The sequence below is a fragment of the Penicillium coprophilum genome (genome assembly GCF_028826855.1).
Source record: "Penicillium coprophilum strain IBT 35676 chromosome Unknown utg000004l_segment0_segment0, whole genome shotgun sequence".
NCBI classification, from domain to species: domain Eukaryota; kingdom Fungi; phylum Ascomycota; class Eurotiomycetes; order Eurotiales; family Aspergillaceae; genus Penicillium; species Penicillium coprophilum.
This window is the reverse complement of record NW_026622723.1, coordinates 7880920-7900174: the sequence shown is the minus strand read 5'-3', so window position 1 is coordinate 7900174 and position 19255 is coordinate 7880920. Positions and strand designations below refer to the sequence as shown.

The window sequence follows — 19255 nt, the reverse complement described above, 5'->3', positions numbered from 1 at the left end:
GCTTCAGTTAAAGAGAAAAAGCCAGAGAAGTGGGCAAAAATCACATGAACAATTTCATCAGGTACGTTAAGCCGCCACAGGTCTCTTGTAATCGTGCACTACCTGATACTTGCTGTCCGATGGGATATTTCGCGGTCGATACCCTGTCATATCCTGAACCGCGCTCATTGCAGCCGGAAACTGCTCATAAACATCACATTGGACGTCGTAGCCAAAGATCCAGTCAGGACGTGGGAACTTCATCATAGATGGGTTCTTCTCGATAGCCTCCCAGTCCGGATCGCGCATCTGGCTATAAATTGCATTGCCACTCTCCTGAATAATGCTGGTACGCTGGTAACGAATCTTTTCCACGACCTGGAGAGCTTGTTTCACTCGGCCCTTACCACCCAACTCCAGACAAATAGCCAAAGTAGCCGCGTCCTCCACAGACTGACCACCTCCCTGCCCTGCAATTGCGGACATTGCATGTGCTGCATCGCCAATGACCATAATACGCCCTCCTCGAGAGCTCCAGGTGGGTAGGGGATCCCGAGAGATGATTTTGTAGTCCGCGAGCTTTTCACTGGGCGTGTGTCGCAGAACAGCAGCTACTCGCGAAAAAGCGGGCCAGTCCTTGAGTAGAGCTAGGGCATCTTCAACGCGGGCATCGGTGATGTTTTCCCAGGATTCGTCGGACTTCTCATGGTTCTAAAGACCCCAAATGCAAGTCAGTTGTCACTCACGCGCTCGAAGCAGTAAGAAGACGCACCCTGTGCCAAACCTGCCAAATAACATTCTGGCCGCGTTTACCAGTGGCCAACGTCAACCCCAGACCGCCCGTCGTTATGTACCTTCGCATCCGGTCCTGCACACCGGCCTCCTTCAGGATCCATTGAGCCTCTGGATCCCCCGCGAGCAAGCTGGCACTAAAGCATGCCCGAAACGCAGCCAGCCCAGAAGGCTGGGGAGCAATCTGATATCCGAGCACATAGTCCCGTGTCTTGCTGTGCACTCCGTCGGCCCCGATGACACAGTCAGCTGCGATTCGTTGCTCACCATTGACAGTCACTCCAGCTCCACCCTCATCCTCCCAGTACTCGGTGACAGCTGAGCCAAAACGTAAATCGATACCCAAGGACTTGGCATGTTCGTATAGTCCATGGACCAATGTGCCGCGGTGGATGATCATGCCCTCACCCACGCCATACCCATCCATGGAATCTAAGGCGTACAGCTTTCCCGCGGGGTCCAAAATCTCCATGGCTGCCACATCGTCGGATTGGGATACGAGGTGACGCAGCACCTCACCCTTGTCCCAATTCTGTAGAACCTTTGTCGCATTGCTTCCCAGAGCGATACTATCTCCTGTTCAAATTAATCCATGGCCGATGGGAATTCAACAGGATCTATTAGAGCTTACCGAGCACTCTAATCTCAGGGCTTCTTTCAAGACCAACTACCACATGTCCCTTGTAATGACACTCGATGGCAGCGACCAAACCAGCAATCCCGAGCCCGATAATAATGACTTCAATTCCACTGGAACGAGGTGTTGCGACTCCATTGGGGCCAACTCCTTGTGTGACAGTCATAGTAATGCGCTTTGTTTACAATCTTAGCTTTGTGGCTTTGGATCAGTATGTCCAACACGAACGAGACGACCTCTCTTTATGGTCACTTGGCCGTCGATCCTCACTACAGAAGGCTGAATGTATACTACCAACCGACTATTGTGGGCTAGGGGCGAGCTTCCGCTTACATTCTTCCATTCTCGCTGGTCATGACGAAAGCCTGCTCCAGCCATCGACCGATGCCTTCCTACCGCATCATGCGGTGTGTCAATGCAATCTTTGTTTTTGTAATCATCCAACCAAGCAGCTGGCACGTTTACCCAATGCTAGCCCATCGACATGATCTCGTGGAATAGATCACCCAAAGCTGTCACCTCTGATGTACAGGTGATATCGAATCAAGGGGGCCCAAAAAAATGCTGCAATGCATGGGAAGAGATTCAGCTGGACGGAAGTAAGCCCCATTTAGGGAACGCGCCGAGATGGCTCGGGACTATTTACTTTGGATGGCAAGGATCATGTAGGGTAGTTGCATGAAATGCACAGTACATTGTGAGATAGAAATGCAGGGAACTGTTAATGTTTCAGTCTAGGTAGTCAAAACCACCGAGCCGGGAGCGCTCCGTTCCAGCCATGTAGATCTCAGTGATCAGGCTTGATGCAAGGGGGATTTGCCACGGGGCGTCTAGGTACGAGGAGATCCCTGCAGTTAATCAGATACTACCTTGTAGCTGATCTATTTTGGCTGATTTCGAATCAATAATCACCTCGAGGGGGCGGATAAAACACCCGATGTGGAGCTGCGAAAACTCGAGGGGCTGGGTGACCCTTGATTGGGTGGAAACAAAATAACTCTAGTCCAACATCAAGGTCCACTAGTTGCAGTAGTCTCAGTAGTCGCAGTACATAGTTACAGGAGTTGCAGAAGTTGCAGAAGTGGGATTGCAAGGTGAGAGGAAGATGAACTATCCATTGCCTATAGATCGATTCCCAACAATTTCGAGCTCTAAATTGCGATCTCCCTTAGCTTCCTGCCCTGTTTTCAGTCCTATCGCTTGTGCGCAAACGAGAACGAGAGACCGAGTCATCCCACATAATTACGTCTGTAGTGCGTCGAAGGCTCATTAAAAAGGATCTGCAGCCAATGGGAGCATATTGAGATTTTGAGACAAGCTTTCCAAGACTCCGATACTTCTCTGTATTCGAGAAAGTGGTACAACATTGGACTTATTCAAATCTGCAGGTGTAAGCGCCAGTGCCTTCAAGCATCGAGAGTACGTGATTAGCAAATGCCAAGTCAGGATACACTTGTGTACTGTGAAAATGAATACTCTAAGACAGAATCCGTGTATTTGGACTAGCTCAACCTGATTTTCACGTTCCGAGATAGAAATAAAACAAATACTAGAGTGCTTCCAGGATGATCTCCTGCTCGGCAACCTTGAACCACGCTTCGCCTCGTTTCTGGGAGCCTTTCTCATCCACAGCAGACTGTCCAGGGGATTTCACCTCATAATTCTCAACGGTGTACGCAACCAACACCTTGAGAATCGTGTCTGCCAATGCCTGTGCAATACACTGGCGGGGCCCAAATCCAAATCGCCAAAAGCGATACCGAAAATTGGACCTGGATTGCTCCAAAAACCGGCCGGGGCGGAATGCCATCTTGTCCGAGCCCCACGCGTCATCCCAAATATTCAAGGCATTGGTATCAACCACCATATAGGTCCCACTAGGAATGCGGTATCCACCGACATCCCGGTCGGTGGGCATCGATTGCGCGTAGGTATAGTTGGTGACTGGTTTCAACCTTGCAGATTCATTGATGCAGCTTGCCAGAAGAGTTGAGCTGCTAGCTATGTATCTTACCCAGGAATCTGCCGCTATGTCGGATCGGGCTTGTAATATTTCATCCCGCAGCTTTCTCTGAAGACCTGCATTCTCAGCTAGGAATTGTGGAATCCAGGAGAAGCTCCCAATGGTCACGTCAATGTTGGCAAACAGCGCTTCGTCCAATGTGTGCATTAGCTCGGTGGGCGTGATCTGACCTTGCTCGACGGCCCTATACAAGGGAACAATTGCACATGCAGATGCATCGTCGCGGTCCTTCGCATGTTGATATGCCCTCCGATTGAAATCGGCCCAGCGGGTATGGAAGGTGTGCAGCTTCTTTCTTATGGTGGGGTAAAATATCTTGCTGATGGAGAACAGTGACAACCCCCCTTTGAAGGCATATTGAAACACATCGGTTCGCAAATCGGTAATGAGCAAGAGCTCATCCGTCATCTCTGGGGACAAATTGCCGTATAAGAGATCGCTAATGACCCAAAAAGGCAGAAGCTTAAGATCTTCAGCCGGCTTGATTCGTAGCGATTTCCCGCCTTCATACTCCTTGTATAGCTCTGAAAAGTGGCGGGAAATGCGGGACTGAACAAAAGGAACGTATACAGTGGGTTTCTGGGTGAATGGCGTTGAAACCACAGCATGAACTCGTTTCCAGTGTCCTTGACTAATGAGTCCAACACCATCGCCCACTAAATCACCCATCACCCATCCACCATTCAGGTTTGAAGCCTTGTAGTGGTTCCCTGAGTCTTTGAAGACCGTCTTAATTTCATCCGCACGGGTCAAAATGCTGCCCTTCCATTTAGCGAGGGTAGTTCATAGTGGCAGAAGGAGCTTACATTTCTGGCGTGAGGCCAACCCAGATACGATAGATCGGGCCATATTTCTCGGCCCACTGACGTGAGACACTTTCTCCCTCCAGAAACTTGATACTGCCTCCCCCATCTGGAAATCTATATGGACAGGTAGGGATGTGTCCAGAGCCATCTGTCGAATAAATTGGGTACCACCAAAGCAGGAATTTCTATATTGACACAGAATGAATGAACAAAGGTCAGTGGGATGAAGTTGACTTGTATCTTCGGAGTAATACCGACATTGATTATGTAGGAAACTACTCGATTTGACCAAGTATCTGGTTGAAAGGCGTGCCACAAAGTGACTAGAAGTGATACAACTGCCAACTGCAGCGTAAGAAGGATGTAACCTGACATCATGTGGAGCTGACGTTGGAAAGAAACAGAAGAAGCAAACGGAGAATTTAAATGACGAGCTTGAATTGAATTTGTAATCGACTCCGTAGCTGCATTTACCCCAATAGGTACATCCGATGGATGTGATCGTATTCCAGCTCTCCAATATGCGGCTGATGTTGCCCGGAACATCACCAGCTGGCCAGAATCTTACATATGCGGGTCTGATGTCGATCAGCAAGGACGATCCTACATGGTCACATTGCGTCAATGCGAGCTAGCGCGTGGTAAACATAATATGTAAGGAGTAGTGTGGGTAGTTGCAGGTGTAGCCACGCACAAAGAATCACTGGGTGCTAGGTTCATCTTGGCAGCTATTACTACATTCTTGTTGCTGACGGGCTGTTCTTGGCTCTTTTGGTGAATATAACTAAGGAACTGATTTGGGCTGAAGTACGAACATTCCATGTATTCATTACCGTGGAGCAATCCTCGAATTTCAGGAGGAAGATAAGCCGTTGAAACTTTTGCCCTCCATCGCCATGGGTCGTCATCACGATCATCATAATATTTCGCTTCCGTTGGATAAGGAAGTGGAAGCAGCTTGGACTGATAACGGCGACGCGTTGATACAGCCTCATCACCTCAAGGCATCTTGGGCCGTGTTGCTTGGCAGACTGTCAGAAGCACAAACAACAACATTTGCAGTATTGGAACAATCGGCAATTCCGCCGGGCAATGTGTGTTCCAGAATAGCGGCATCGGCTGGGCATCTGGAGACATGGGAGATGTCAGAAAGTTCAGATAGACCCTTGGTGGATGCAGCGAAGGAAGTGTATAGAGAGCCTCTTACAGAGACCCAGGCATCAACGGGTGTGGCCATCAGGTGGGATGAAGAACTGAACTTTTCATCCATTGTAAGTACAAGTCTATCATTTGGTCTTATCGAGTTGACTAATATAGCTTCAGTTTCCTTTTGCGTTAAATATAATGATTCTTTTGGACTGCAGTACATCACCCGTCCAGATATCCATGCGATACTCACGGGCATCTCTGACTGTGAACCAAGCATGGTCACAATTAACGACACTTGTTCACATTGTGGGGCAAATGGTTATGAAACCGCTGCTATCATTGCGAGAGGTGGACTTCCTCGGGTCGTATAGCACACGATTGATCCGGCAATGGAATAACACGTACTCACTTGCACGACCTCAAGTATGCATTCATACCTTGATTTTAGAGCATTGCCAGAGCCAACCCTACGCTGAGGCACTGTGTGCTTGGGATGGTTCTATCACGTTTGCGGAGCTTGATCAATTTTCACTCGCAGTCGGGCTCCAGCTGCTGTCACTGGGTGTTGGCCCGGAGTCAGTGGTGCCGCTCTACTTTGAAAAGTCACGCTGGACGGTGGTCGCTATTCTGGGAGTACTGAGAGCGGGCGCTGCTTTCGTTCTGCTGGATCCCTCGCATCCAATGCCTCGCCTGGCCGAGATTTGCTCAGAAGTGAAGGCAACCGTTGCCATCGCATCAGAGTCATTGCAGGAACTGGGTCAGCAACTGGGCCCTCGAGTTATCATGCTCCTCGACACAATCGAAAATCATATCGAGACTGGCAAAAGTACAATTACCTCACATGTTAAGCCTTCCAATGCCGCGTATGTTGCTTTTACTTCCGGCTCCACCGGAAAGCCCAAAGGGATCGTGATTGAACATCAGTGCTTCGTTGCGAATACACTTGCTCAGAATGCAGTCCAGAATATCAATAGTCAAACAAGGGCGTTCCAGTTTGCTTCCTATGGGTTTGATAGCAGCATCCTGGAAACACTCATGACCTTGGTGGCGGGGGGTTGTGTCTGTATACCCTCGGAGAAGCAGCGACTCAACGGTCTGGCAGATGCTATCCGGGGGCTGCGAGCTAATTGGCTTGAATTAACCCCATCTGTGGCACGTTTCATCGATCCCCAAGAGGTTCCCGACGTGCGATCCGTCTTGCTTGTCGGCGAGCCTATGTCTCAAGACCACATCAAACAATGGTCGGGGACGGGCAAGGTCCAAATCCTCAACGCATACGGTCCCGCTGAGTGCAGTGTTGTGACAAGTATACAGCCCGATGTGAAGTTGGAAGATCCCAACAACATTGGCCGTTCATATAGCAGTCACTGTTGGATTGCCAACCCTCACGATCAGGATCAGTTAGAGCCCCTGGGAGCGGTTGGCGAATTACTCATCAGCGGACCAATCGTGGCCCGAGGCTATCTCAATCAGCCCCACCAGAAGTCTTTCATCTCCAACCCTCGTTGGACGTCGCGATTCGGGATTCCTGCGGATGAACGCTTTTATAAAACCGGAGATCTTGTACGATATAATCTTGACGATGGCACGTTACGATATGTTGGACGCAAAGACCGGGAGGTGAAACTTCACGGGCAACGCGTCGACCTACAGGAAATTGAACACCATGCCTCCCAATGTCGAAAGGGGATCATTGCGGTGGCTGATGTAGTTCATGTCAACGAGAGCAGCGCGGGAAAACTCCTTGTGCTGTTCATTGCCACTGCAGCGAATGATGAGAATCGCATGACGAAGGAAAGCTTCGTTGTCCCCATGAGTAATACTCTCCTTGATTTGGTCACTGATATCAAAAGCTGGCTTCGTGACTGTCTACCGCCATACATGATTCCCAACAAATTTATCTTTGTCAATCGCTTTCCTCTAACCAGAACTGGCAAACTCGATCGACGGGCTTTAGTTGATCTTGGAGCATCATTAAAACAGTCGCCGTCTGGAGAGCACCCGTCCAATCAGCGTGATGGAGAAGATGTCCAGCTGAATCCAGAACTTTCGGCCAGTGAATCTATATTATGCTCGGTGTTTGCTGAAGTGTTGGGTCGTCTGGAAGGAAGCGTCGGTGCCCAAGACAGTTTCTACGAAATGGGAGGAAATTCATTAGCTGCCATCGAATTGGTAGCCCGTGCACGCAAGCGTGGTCTGGAGATTGCCGTTGCGGACGTTATCCGTCTTCAAAGTCCTCGAGAGATTTCCCGATGTACTACGAAAAGGCAAGAGGTTCATGAGATTTTGCCATTCTCTCTTCTCGTGGATGCTGAACAGAGTCTATCTGCCGCTACCTTCCAATGTGGCATTGAGAGGGAAATGATTGAAGATATTTACCCATGCACCCCATTGCAAGAGGGCCTCATGCATCTCTCTGTAAAAAGTCCTGGGACTTTCATGGGCACATACCGGTTCTCATTGGCTCCTTCTACCAACCTGCATCGGATATGGGCTGCATGGGAACAGCTTTGGCTCGTACATCCCATCCTCAGAACACGTATCATTCAAACTCAAGACGGTCAAACCCTTCAGGTAGTCACCAAGCAAAAGTCCCCATGGAAGAATATTTCAGCTATGGATGATTCCCAGCCCATGAACTTGGGGACCCCTCTTGCGCGGGTGACATTCCATCCTGAACGAACTTCAAGCGGATCTGTCTCTGGTGTATTCCTACTGACCATGCACCACGCTATCTTTGATGGATGGTCGTATATGCAGCTGCTCGAAGATCTCCAGGTGATTTACAACAGGGAAATACTGCAACCACGCCCTGCCTTCAGTCATGTCATCAAGTACATCTCTACGTCAAACACCGAGGAAGATCGTTCTTTCTGGGCGCAGGAGTTCAATGATTTCCAGGCAACAATTTTCCCTGTATCTCCCCGGCGGCCGTCCGCCCTACCAAATTGGAAAATCAAAAGCCAGCAAACTACCCTAACCAAGTCAGATATGGACTGGACGCTTGCCAATAAAATCAAATTGTCATGGGCTCTTGTGATCTCTTCACAAACTCACTCAAATGATGTGGTATATGGGTTGACAGTTTCGGGCCGAAATGCCCCAGTCCCAGAGATTGATCGTATTGCTGGACCAACTTTTGCAACATTCCCCTTCCGCACGCATCTTGATGATGAAATATCGGTGGAAGATATGTTGATTCAAATGCGACAGCATGATGTCTCGCTCATACCATTTGAGCATACTGGTCTTAGGCATATCGCAGAGTCAAGCTCAGATGCAGCCATGGCTTGTGGATTCCAGAACCTTCTCACCATTAGGTTGCAATCTCTTCGGATTTCTCCAGGCGCTTTGATTGAAATGCCAGAAAACGAGGATCACGACTTCAAGTTTGCATCGTGTCCCCTGTCAATCGTGGCCCAGCAGCAAGGCAAATCACTAGAGGTCAAGGCCGTCTTTGATAGCCACATTTTGGGCCCTGATAGGGCTGAAGCACTTTTAGAACAATTTGATTCGTTTTTGCAACGAATCCTCCGTGAGCCCAGGGCAACAATGAAAGATCTGAGGAGCCAGCTTCCTCCCGAATCACAGCAATTGGCAACCATAAACAAAAAGACCCTGCCCCCCCTGTATTGCCTACACGACATCATCCAGGGCTTCGGTGCCACCCAATCAGACTCACAAGCCGTCTGCGCATGGGATGGCTCCCTAACATATAGAGAATTTGTCGCGTTAGCGCAAATATTGGCAGGCCATCTCCAGTCTCTCGGATCCGGGTCGGAACCCGGCGCAGTCATCGGGATTTGCGTGGAAAGATCGAAATTGTTCCCCATTGCCATCCTGGGGGTCATGATGTCCGGAGCCGCCATGGTTTTGTTGGAACCCAACTTCCCCCAGCAGCGTTTACAGCATATCTTACGAGATGCTGGGGCGCGAACGATGATATGCTCTCCCGCATTCCAAGAGAAGTGCACGGGCATGGTCGACGATATGTTCGTTCTGACTCCCGATGTCCTGACCCAAGCGGACAACAATGCTTGGACTCCATCAGCGGTGTCGCATCGAGATCCAATGTATGTTGCTTTTACATCCGGATCCACTGGTGCCCCAAAGGGTGTTGTGATAGAGCACGGCATGGTATATTCGATGATTCAGGCCCACAAGGACGTGATCGGCGCATCAATTGCATCCCGGGGCTTGCTTTTTGCCTCTCCCGCGTTTGATATCTGCCTTGCTGAGATTGTCCTTATCCTCGGATCGGGAGGCTGCGTCTGTGTACCTTCCGAAGCTCAACGCATGAACAGCTTAGCGAAAACCATGACAACCATGCAGGTCAACATGGCCATGCTGACACCTTCTGTGGCTCGAACCCTTTCACCAGCTGCGGTGCCTTGTCTTCGAACTCTGATTCTTGGAGGAGAGCCCCCATCAGCCTCTGATCTGGCAACATGGGCTTCAGTAGTTCAACTGCATCAATCCTATGGGCCGGCCGAGTGCGCTATGTACACGACCACTACGGCGCCATTGACCCCCACCTCGGATTTGGCCAACGTCGGATCTTCTCCAAATGCTTCCTGTTGGATCGTTGATCCGGAAAATCATGATGAACTTGTGCCTGTGGGTTCGGTCGGAGAACTACTGATCGGTGGACCGATTGTTGGAAGAGGGTATATCAACCGAGCCCAGGAGTCTGCAGCAGCCTTCATCCGTGATCCTGTCTGGAGCTATGAATTCCCCTTCTTGCGAGGAGGCCGGCTTTATAAGACTGGTGATCTCGCTGTCTTGAACGCCGACGGGTCTTTGATTTTGGTCGGCCGAAAGGATACACAGGTCAAGCTCAATGGGCAAAGGATTGAGCTACACGAGATTGAGCATTGTGCAGAGAGATACCAGCACGGTACCGCAGTTATTGCGGAACTGATCAAACCAGCTGGCATCCATAGACCCAAACTTATCATGTTCGCCTATGATCCTGGGACGGTAGAAACTACAGTGGGCATCACGTCGGCCTGTCATGACCATCGGGAAGTTTTTAACCCACCATCAACACAAAATCAAGCGTACCTCGAAGGTTTAAAACATCATCTCAGTCAGCACCTTCCACCCTACATGATACCATCCCTTTTCCTTTCCCTGTTTCGTCTGCCGCTTAGCCCGAGTGGCAAGGCCGACCGCAAGACACTACGTCAGATTGCATCGAAAATGGACAGAGAGACATTGGAGATGTATCTAGACAATCCGGTGGCAGAGAAACGGGAACCAGTCACAGATCAAGAGCGGTTTGTGCGTGCAAGCTTCGCCACAGCCCTGTCACTAAATGAGGAGGCCATTGGTCTGGACGATAACTTCTTCGCCTTAGGCGGTGATTCTATCACTGCCATGCGGGTTCTTACTTTGTGCCGGAGAGGAAACATGGCCATCTCTATGCAAGATTTCCTTTCAAAGAACACTGTTTCCTTGTTTTGCGCACATGTCATTGTGATTCAAGGCGAGGCCGTCGATTTCAAACGGCAGAAAATGCTGGACTCACAAAAGTCGATTCGAGGGAAAGACCTACTTGTAAAGTTTGAGCACATCGACTACCAGCTGGATATGGTTCGATCAAAGTTGAATTTGTTGAAATCGGATTCCATTGAGGACATTTACCCCTGCTCCGACGCCCACAGTGGGGTGTTAGAGCTCTATACGTCCAATTACACCAGCACTGCAATCTTCGAAATTTCATCTGCGAAGTCTATTACCCCGATGCAGGTGAGCAATGCTTGGAGTCAACTGGTGCACCGTCACGTCGCCTTGCGGACGGTCCTCATGAAAGAGCCAAAGTTTCACACAGATTGTCTCCATGTAGTCCTCGACAAGGGACCAGCCCAAATTCTTGCTCTTCCTCCCAGCAATAATGCCTTGTCTGAATTGAAAGATCTCGAACCAGTCCAATCGTGGGGCTTGTCACCACCACATCGCTTAATTATTGGTCAGAACCATGATGGCACGGTCTTCATGAGGCTGGAAACGGGGTGTGCCTTGATTGACGCTTTTTCTATGACTATATTACTAGAAGAGCTTTCTCTCCTGCTACAGGGTCAGCCCCTGCCAGACACAGGGGTCTCATATCGTCAATACCTGTCACATTTGCGCACCCTGTCACATGCAGACACGCTGGAATACTGGAAAAAGGCGCTTTGTGGAGTTTACCCTTCTCACCTGCCCAGACTCCCTGCCACACAGTCCTCTCTCGCCGAATCTCGCTTACAGAGCCGCTCCCTTCCATTCGCGCAATCAAAGCATCTAGATTCCTTCTGGCGCTCTAATAATCTCACCATCACCAACGTTTTTCAACTGGCATGGGCCTTAACACTCTCCCACTTTACAAATTCGCGGGATGTATGCTTCGGCACCGTCACCTCGGGACGCGATTTGCCTGATCTTGAAGTATGGAATATTGTTGGATCATTTTTCAACGTTCTTCCGTGTCGAATCGCGATTGATCCCACGCGCACGGTGTTAGACACCCTCCGACGGAATCAGGAGGATATTCAGTGTCGAAATGACCACCAATACTGTTCCGTGCCAGATGTAATCCGCAAATCTGGAATCAGAAGCTTGGAAGATGGTCAGCAGCTGTTCAATACAGTTCTGACAGTGCAGAACCCCTTCTCGGCAAAAGCATCTACTGGGAAAGATGGGGGCAACGAGATCGATATCAAACTCATCGATTTGGAGGATGCGACCGAGGTGAGTATCTTTCGAGCTTGAATCATGATCAACCCGATTAATGATGATTCCGTTTAGTATGACCTTTGCGTGGCTATTCTTCCTTCTCCTTCTAGCATCAAGGTGGAACTACGCTACTGGTCGACCACCGTATCTGAGGAATACGCTTCGGATATTCTGGATCGTCTTTTCGATCAGCTGGAACAGATTGTACAGCATGCGACCAAGCCGTTGAGTGTCATGGCCAGCATTGAATGATAAGATCTTCTGCCATGACTCTTTTATGATGGCTCCCTGGATATAACATACTTTTTGGGGTTTCTTTTCGACAGGTATCTAATTTTGCACGTTTTACTTTTGTTATTTCCACTCTTTGTCATCCCCAGCCGGTCAATCATCAAGAATATAAAGCATCATATATTGGATAAAGTTGTTCCAAGGATGCTTGTCATCCAAGTCTACAGATATACCAAGTATCAGATTCCAAGGCAATATCATATCCTAGAACTGGTCTAAAATAATAGAAGAGAAACAAGACAAACACAGAGACAGCCACCGACATTGTGGTCAATGGATGAAACGCCATTCGCACCCGTTTTCCATACCCGAACACGGTTCTAAGACTGGTTCCAACTCAGATGTTGAGGGAGTCCTGTCGCGAAAGGGAGAATATCGAAAAAGAAAATCCATGTACACAAAAGAAAAAGTGGAAGATGGGAAACAAATCATCGGCAGGACACAGGTTTCAGGGCAGTCCGGGCGAAAATCAAACAAAAAAATTGCCCCATAGTCGCTATGCCATCGCAGGAGAAAATAAACGGAAATCACATGTCCATCAGCAGTCCATCTCCTCCGAGACATTATTTGGTAGAATTGCTTCGATGCAAGATCTGTACATTGGTCGCACTGGTACCACTGCCGACCGAACGTCGTCGCGGGCGAACCTCGCTGCCGCTTCCGCTCCGTCGCCGTCGGCCAGTGCTGCGAATCGAGCCTCGGCGTCTTGTCTGGAGCAAACGGACGTTCTCACGTTAGAATCACGCTGACTATACATGGGCGGACGTGGTCTCTTAGCAAAAGACAAGTACGAGGGTGGATAGGGCCAGGCAAAAAGGCATTTCAAATAGGAATGCAGTATCTGGGCAGCAAAGCAGCACGGATCAGAGACGCACGGGACTTACCGAGTTGGGGGTACCTTCCCGGTTGGGACGTTCCTTGGAGACGTCGGGGTCCTCTTGCAACTTCAGCGAGTTCAGCCGCTTCTGGCTCTCGTGGGTCATGGCCTCTACCTCATCGATCGGCTCCGGCACGTCAAGAGGCGGCGGAGGAGGTGGGGGAATGCCATTCTTCCGATCTTTGGCCTGTTGTTCGATGACATCCCACCGGTCAGTGCGAGTCTTTTCGCGTTGGTCTGCGTTGTTCTGGTGCTCCGTGTAATCGTGAGAGCATTCATCGAAGAGTTGCGGATTGATCTCCATGAACATTTTCATGGCATTGTAAACCATGCTGTGAATTGTTCTGGATAAAGAATTAGCTTAAATTGAATCGAGTGGCATGAGCAGACTACACTTACCGGTTCCAGTGTCCCTTCGAGTTCTCATAAAGCGGTGCGAACATAAGCGGAAGAATTGTCTCCACGTTATCGCTCACAAGGTTACAGAAGTACTCGTTATTCCAGAAGTACAAAGCACGTTCAGCGACCTGGAAATGGGGACTGGCAACAGACTTGGCCAACTGATTGAACAGAGGCTCCTGGACTTTGGCGAACTCGCCCGGATCCATCACCTCGAAGATGTCTTCCACCTCATTCAGGTACATAACCTCTTTGGTACTATTGGTCTTAGGCCAGAAGCGCAGTAAACCAAGGACAACCTAGGCATAGTGGTTAGTACTCGAGGTAGATTGGAGAAAGGTAGATGAGGGCTTACATCTTCAGTCAATGAGGAGTCCTTCTCCAAAAATTGAACGATGCAGTAGGCCAATTGCGGGTGGTACATGCTAAGGCTCTTCACCTTGTGCATGGGCAGGAGCACTCTGGTCAAGAATAGCTTATGCTCTTCCTTCAGCGGCAAAGCGAACCCGTTGATAATGGATCCAAGAATCTCGAGCAATTCGGCGATTCCGTTATGGCGTTCTGTCTCATACATGAACTGGAAGAAGACATTGTTGATAGATCGGCGGATATAGGAACGCAAATTCAAGAACTTTCCATAAATGCGATGCAGAGTCGTCTTGAGGAAATCACGTTCGCGCGGATCTTCCGAGTCAAAGAGGTCCAACAACTAGATGTAGCATTAGCTTGCATTAAATGTGAAGTTGATGAAGCACCAGGAGACATACTGAAAGCACAAATTGATGGTCAATATAACCCTTCGCGATGTTCGTGTTGAAATCCTGGCTTTCGATGAATCTCAAGAAGAACTCATATACAACCTGAATATGGGGCCAAGCGACCTCCAAGACCGGCTCATCCTCCTCCGGGTCAAATGCTTCGCCCTGGGGCGTCATAGGTGGAGGAATGGGACGGAAGAGGTTCTTGGCGAACATCTCCACCACGCGGGGATACATGGGCTCCGTAATCACCGACCGATTGTTGGCGACATAATCTAAAAGTTCGTGCAGCGCCAGCCTCTTGATCTCCTTAGACTTCATATCGGCCGTCGGGTCGTTGAAATCGAAGATGATGTTGCACTGATCGATCTTTTGCATGAACAAATCTTGGCGTCGGTTGGGAGGCACTTCGTGGAATCCCGGCAGCTTCTCCAATTCTCTCTGACGCTGATCGGAGATGTCGAATCGGGATGAATGTTGGCGTTTGGGGGTCCGGATACCTTCCGACATGTCCTTAGGAGTTGTTTGTAGGCGGTCGAAGACGTGAGACTTCCTAGGAGGTGCGAGGTCTCCGGGCATCGTTTCAGCAGCGCCAGGTGGGGGAACATGCTAAAAAAAAATCCCATCTTTAGCAAATACAACAGTGGACAAAGTCGGAGATAACTCAACTTACCGGTGCGCTTGGGCTAATGATGACGCTGGGGGCCGCTGGTTGGCCTTGTCTATTCGGAGTTGCCGGTCCATTGCTTACAGGCTGTCCTGCGATCCCCGCTTGGGGTATATAGTGTTGAACCGGAGTGCCGGGGTGAGGTGCGCCCGCAGAAGGGGTGCCGGCGGGGGAAGCGTTGTCCGGCGATTTGTTTCGCGAGTCATTGAGAGATGTTGTGGAGGATGTAGGTGTCCCTTGGTTGGGGGAAGTAGACTGCTGTGTGGTGGAAATGCCGAGGGACTGATTCTGTGAGGTGGAGTCTTTCTTTTTCGAGGACTTGTTGTCTTTTGCCCGCGACAACTGGTCGTGCTAAAAGCAAACGCGATGTTAGATTATTTGCGGAATAAGTAAAAGGACACCGGCCGCGTAATGATGAAGGAGATAGATAGGAAGAAGTGATTGTATGGTGAGATGCACTCGGGCAGGATACGCGGACAACTCACCACTCTCTGTCTGAAACCCTTCATTTTGAATAACTATGTAGATGCCCGCATGTACTCGGCTAGGGTTCTTGGTGCCAGTGCAGCCAGGCGGCGCACTCACTCTAGCCGGAGTGAATCAAGAGAGCCCACTGAGATTACCGCTCAGGAAAACCACGAGGGGGAGGGGAGGTGTTTGGATCGGCCTAATAGGAGAGTCTTGTAAGCGGTCCGAGTCACACAGCATGTAAGACGGGTATTGGATATGGAAGGCGTTCTGAAAGACCGATAACAAGCCCCGGCAATGTATGGAGGAGGAGCTGAGGTTCAATTGCAACAGCACCAAGCGCTCCAAACAATGTGCAATCGCAGCACGCGCACAGGGCAAGATGGTTCGACGCTGGGAATAAAGGGCCAATACAGGCAATGGGAGACGGGTGTCCGATCAAACGTACCTCCGTAGTTTCGAGTTGGACAATTGATAGATCGAGTAGAAAACTGCTTGGGGAGACTGGGTGTTATGGGACGAGCTTAGTTGGCGCTGGAGGGTATCCGTGTCGCTTAGTGGCAGGCTGGGAGCGGGGGGTTTGGGAGCACCAGAGGAACGGGGACTCAGGTCACAGCCCACAGCGAAAGCACGAAAATCTCAATCTGACTAGCAAGGGACAAAGTCGACAATGTACCAGATACCAAATAAAGATGATGGCGTTGGGTTGTGGAGAGAAGGGAGGGAAGTGGATTGTTGTTGAGGTGTAGGGAAAGGCGGGCTGGTTCTCCTGGCTGCGATGGTGATGGGAGGGGGAGACCACGCCCAGGTACTATATGGAAGACTTTACGTGGATTTCACTGCCCTGGATCTCTCTGGGCTTTTGATTTAAGGGGAATTTAATTTATATATATTTTTACCATCCCTCTGCTAATACGACTTTCGTATGCTTTTCCCGCTTGTTTCAAGTGCCGCTTATGTCAGGATCCACGTGACATCCAGGGGGACTCGAATTTCAGGCACAAACACAACGTCACTAACACCGCAGATACCAAGGTACGTACAACGTCGGTACATGTGTTTTGAATCATTCTTTAGAAGGTGGTTATGCAGTTCACGGGTAATATATCCAATCGAATCAAGCAAAGCAGGTTCTGGGACTGCGGGATATATATAGAGAGAGAGAGAGAGGTCTGTGCTTTTTGACCCACACCCGACCACCTCGAAGGCTTGAAAGTTGGACTTGAAACAGGAAATTCCCATGTATGTTGTACTTCAAAGATCTCATTGTGAAAGTGTATGGTTGAGATTATTCTAGGTGTATGGCCACTAGCTCAAACACTAGCACTCACTAGTGCTATGGCAAGATTGTGCAATATCATTGACGATGGGGAAATATATATATGCAAAAAGTACTGGTCTTTGCTTTAGTCAATCACATTTTACTCAGTTTAGTCTCTCTTAGTCCTCTAGCTATCCCCTAATATCCCCATGAACAATACTGGAACCACGACGATCTGACCGAGGAGGAATTCAAAAGGCATGTGAAGGTTAGGGTGAAACTTGTCACTATGACTACTGACCTATGTTTTGCCTTTGATGACTTGGTTGAGACACAGTGCACGGTCTATATGCTGATGGATAATGTCACTGATCTGAGTCTTCGTTAATATATTCTAGATATTTAGATATTTGAGTGTATTTATTCACCTATAGACAGGAAGCTAGGAGTGGCTATTTTGCCTGGTGCAATGCCAGAGAGCATATGATCCGTCCCAATTCCAAGCCATATTGGCAGTATACCATCCGAGCCACGGCGCATCTCCGACTCCGCATGGGCGAAGAAGCATCCCTCAAATGGGCTGCTGCGATCTGCGCCTTTTATAATGACCTTGGGGCAATGGTACGAGACTGTTTCTTTTCCACCGAGGTTGAGCACATCGAGGAAGAGTTTCCTCCTAGCCTTTGAATTAATTGAGTTGATTTGCCTAGTCATTTGTAGTGGGATTTCGTGATGTATATTCACGATGTGGCTTTTTTTCGCGAGTTTTTCTTTGCGAGGTTTCCTTTAGTAGCGTGGTGAGGCCTCTATTGATCATGACTTCAGGACCTCTGAGATGTTTTCTCGCCTGGTTCTGCGGTGGTTGTAGAGCTATAACATAGCATGTTAGATGCATTGTCTTCTAGCGGGCCTCTTAGGGATATAAATCCAACTCTCTCATTTTGTTTGCCCACTAGCATTTGACTTGCCATCATCTCTCATTTTTCCTCTTTATTAACTTCTCTTCCTCTCTACTCATCCTTCCTTGATACGTATCTCTTCCTTTCTGCTCATCCTTCCTTGATACGTATTCCATCCAATACTATTGAATCTCCCAAGTGAAACCATCATCATGGCTCCTACGACTGCTGAGCATGATTCGGATGCTGCATCCTTGACTCAGCAGACACAACGCAACATACCCACCCTCCCCATCTACCTGGTTACCCTCTGGTGCCTGCAGTGTTTCCGCATCTCACTTCGGGACTGGGATACTGCTCTTCCCTTCGAACCAAAGTGCTGGATCGACACTGTCGCCTCCCAGATGTGCGCTCGTTGCCATGAAACTAAGAGCAACTGCGAATCGGTATGTCTCACTTCCTCTTGAGATTTATCTCACGTAGCACTCACTGACTTGATTCTCGTGTCCTACTGTAGGTTTACCGGGGTATTCGGGGCCACGTTTTTGAATTGATGGCTTTGCTAGAATTTGCAAAGCAATACTGGCTCAACGAGGGTGAGGGATTTGGACAAACCGACGTTGCAGATCTCGTGTGGGATTATGGAGTCATCAGGGATATTTCTGAGGCGGTTCGAAGCCTCTGCCTCTCATTTGAGAGTCTGGTCATGGCACATGGCGAGGCTCACATATTGACAGACAACGCCTCTGATGTAAGTATCGTTCGGCTTCCAAGTTCTATGCTTTTAGGGTATTTACTCACATGTGGACAGGATGCCAAGGCAGCCTACTCGACTTGGTGCAATGATAGGGAGCATTTGACCTACCCCGAAACCATGCTTATCACCAACCTAGCTCAGAAATATGCCTCGCAAGCCACAGAGCACCTCCGTCTCCGATTGGGCGAGGAAGGGCAGATCCACTGGGCGGCCGCGATTTGTTCATTTTACGATGCTGTCGAGTCCGCTGTGAGATCTCACCAGGAGAGAGTGTGCGCTACCCAGTGTGATCAGGAAATTGGATGCTCCCATCTGATGGAAATTTCTACCAACCTCGATGAAGAATTTCCTCTCCCGCGCCCCGAGCTCTGAATATGTGGATACTTTACGAAAGAATTTGGGACATACTTTCATGGTTGTCTCGCTGGCTGACTAGTGGGAATTTGGCCTTTTTGCAACGATCACTGGCAATGCCGTGGTAAATGCCCTTTGGGAGTAACATCTTTTGATAATTTGGCCGCCTCGCTCTTTGGTTATTCTCTGCGCTATTTGATAGTATCACTAATCCATCTTTTTGATTGGCTTTATGACTTCTCGTATAGTGTAGGTGCCTTGGCCATCTGAAACAGAAACAAACTGCTCTTCGAAGTGAATAAACGGTATGTACCCCGAGCTATAAACATCTATGGATATTTGGATAGATTGAACTCTTATTCAATACCAATTGTTTGATGTAAGATATTTCGAAGTTATGCCCAACTTGTTTCGAATTCTC

The 19255-nt window shown here is 49.1% G+C and overlaps 6 protein-coding genes across 6 annotated transcripts; 3 read left to right on the top strand and 3 right to left on the bottom strand.

Moving 5' to 3' along the window:
- Positions 1-66: 66 nt before the first annotated feature.
- fqzB (FAD-dependent monooxygenase fmqB) lies at positions 67-1574 on the bottom strand (the record flags this gene model as incomplete). Its single annotated transcript, XM_056678555.1, has 3 exons — positions 67-690; positions 752-1347; positions 1403-1574. 3 exons carry the CDS (start codon positions 1572-1574, stop codon positions 67-69), a joined length of 1392 nt encoding a protein of 463 aa, XP_056533555.1.
- Positions 1575-2957: 1383 nt separating this feature from the next.
- Positions 2958-4621, bottom strand: N7500_007410 (cytochrome P450; the record flags this gene model as incomplete). The annotated part of the gene is made up of 3 exons (XM_056678554.1): positions 2958-4188; positions 4238-4422; positions 4496-4621. Coding segments are annotated over 3 exons (1542 nt in total), but the record flags the coding sequence as incomplete, so codon positions are not given.
- Positions 4622-5133: 512 nt separating this feature from the next.
- Positions 5134-12355, top strand: N7500_007409 (non-ribosomal peptide synthetase; the record flags this gene model as incomplete). Its single annotated transcript, XM_056678553.1, has 3 exons — positions 5134-5508; positions 5561-12118; positions 12176-12355. 3 exons carry the CDS (start codon positions 5134-5136, stop codon positions 12353-12355), a joined length of 7113 nt encoding a protein of 2370 aa, XP_056533553.1.
- A 577-nt stretch (positions 12356-12932) lies between these two features.
- On the bottom strand, positions 12933-15604 carry N7500_007408 (protein phosphatase 2A regulatory subunit RTS1; the record flags this gene model as incomplete). Its single annotated transcript, XM_056678552.1, has 7 exons — positions 12933-13235; positions 13279-13615; positions 13671-13969; positions 14026-14379; positions 14438-15037; positions 15102-15446; positions 15581-15604. The coding sequence occupies 7 exons, from the start codon at positions 15602-15604 to the stop codon at positions 12933-12935; spliced, it is 2262 nt and encodes a 753-aa protein (XP_056533552.1).
- Positions 15605-17113: 1509 nt separating this feature from the next.
- On the top strand, positions 17114-17511 carry N7500_007407 (uncharacterized protein; the record flags this gene model as incomplete). The annotated part of the gene is made up of 2 exons (XM_056678551.1): positions 17114-17188; positions 17263-17511. The coding sequence occupies 2 exons, from the start codon at positions 17114-17116 to the stop codon at positions 17509-17511; spliced, it is 324 nt and encodes a 107-aa protein (XP_056533551.1).
- Positions 17512-17935: 424 nt separating this feature from the next.
- N7500_007406 (uncharacterized protein) lies at positions 17936-18852 on the top strand (the record flags this gene model as incomplete). The annotated part of the gene is made up of 3 exons (XM_056678550.1): positions 17936-18169; positions 18241-18474; positions 18535-18852. The coding sequence occupies 3 exons, from the start codon at positions 17936-17938 to the stop codon at positions 18850-18852; spliced, it is 786 nt and encodes a 261-aa protein (XP_056533550.1).
- Positions 18853-19255: the final 403 nt, after the last annotated feature.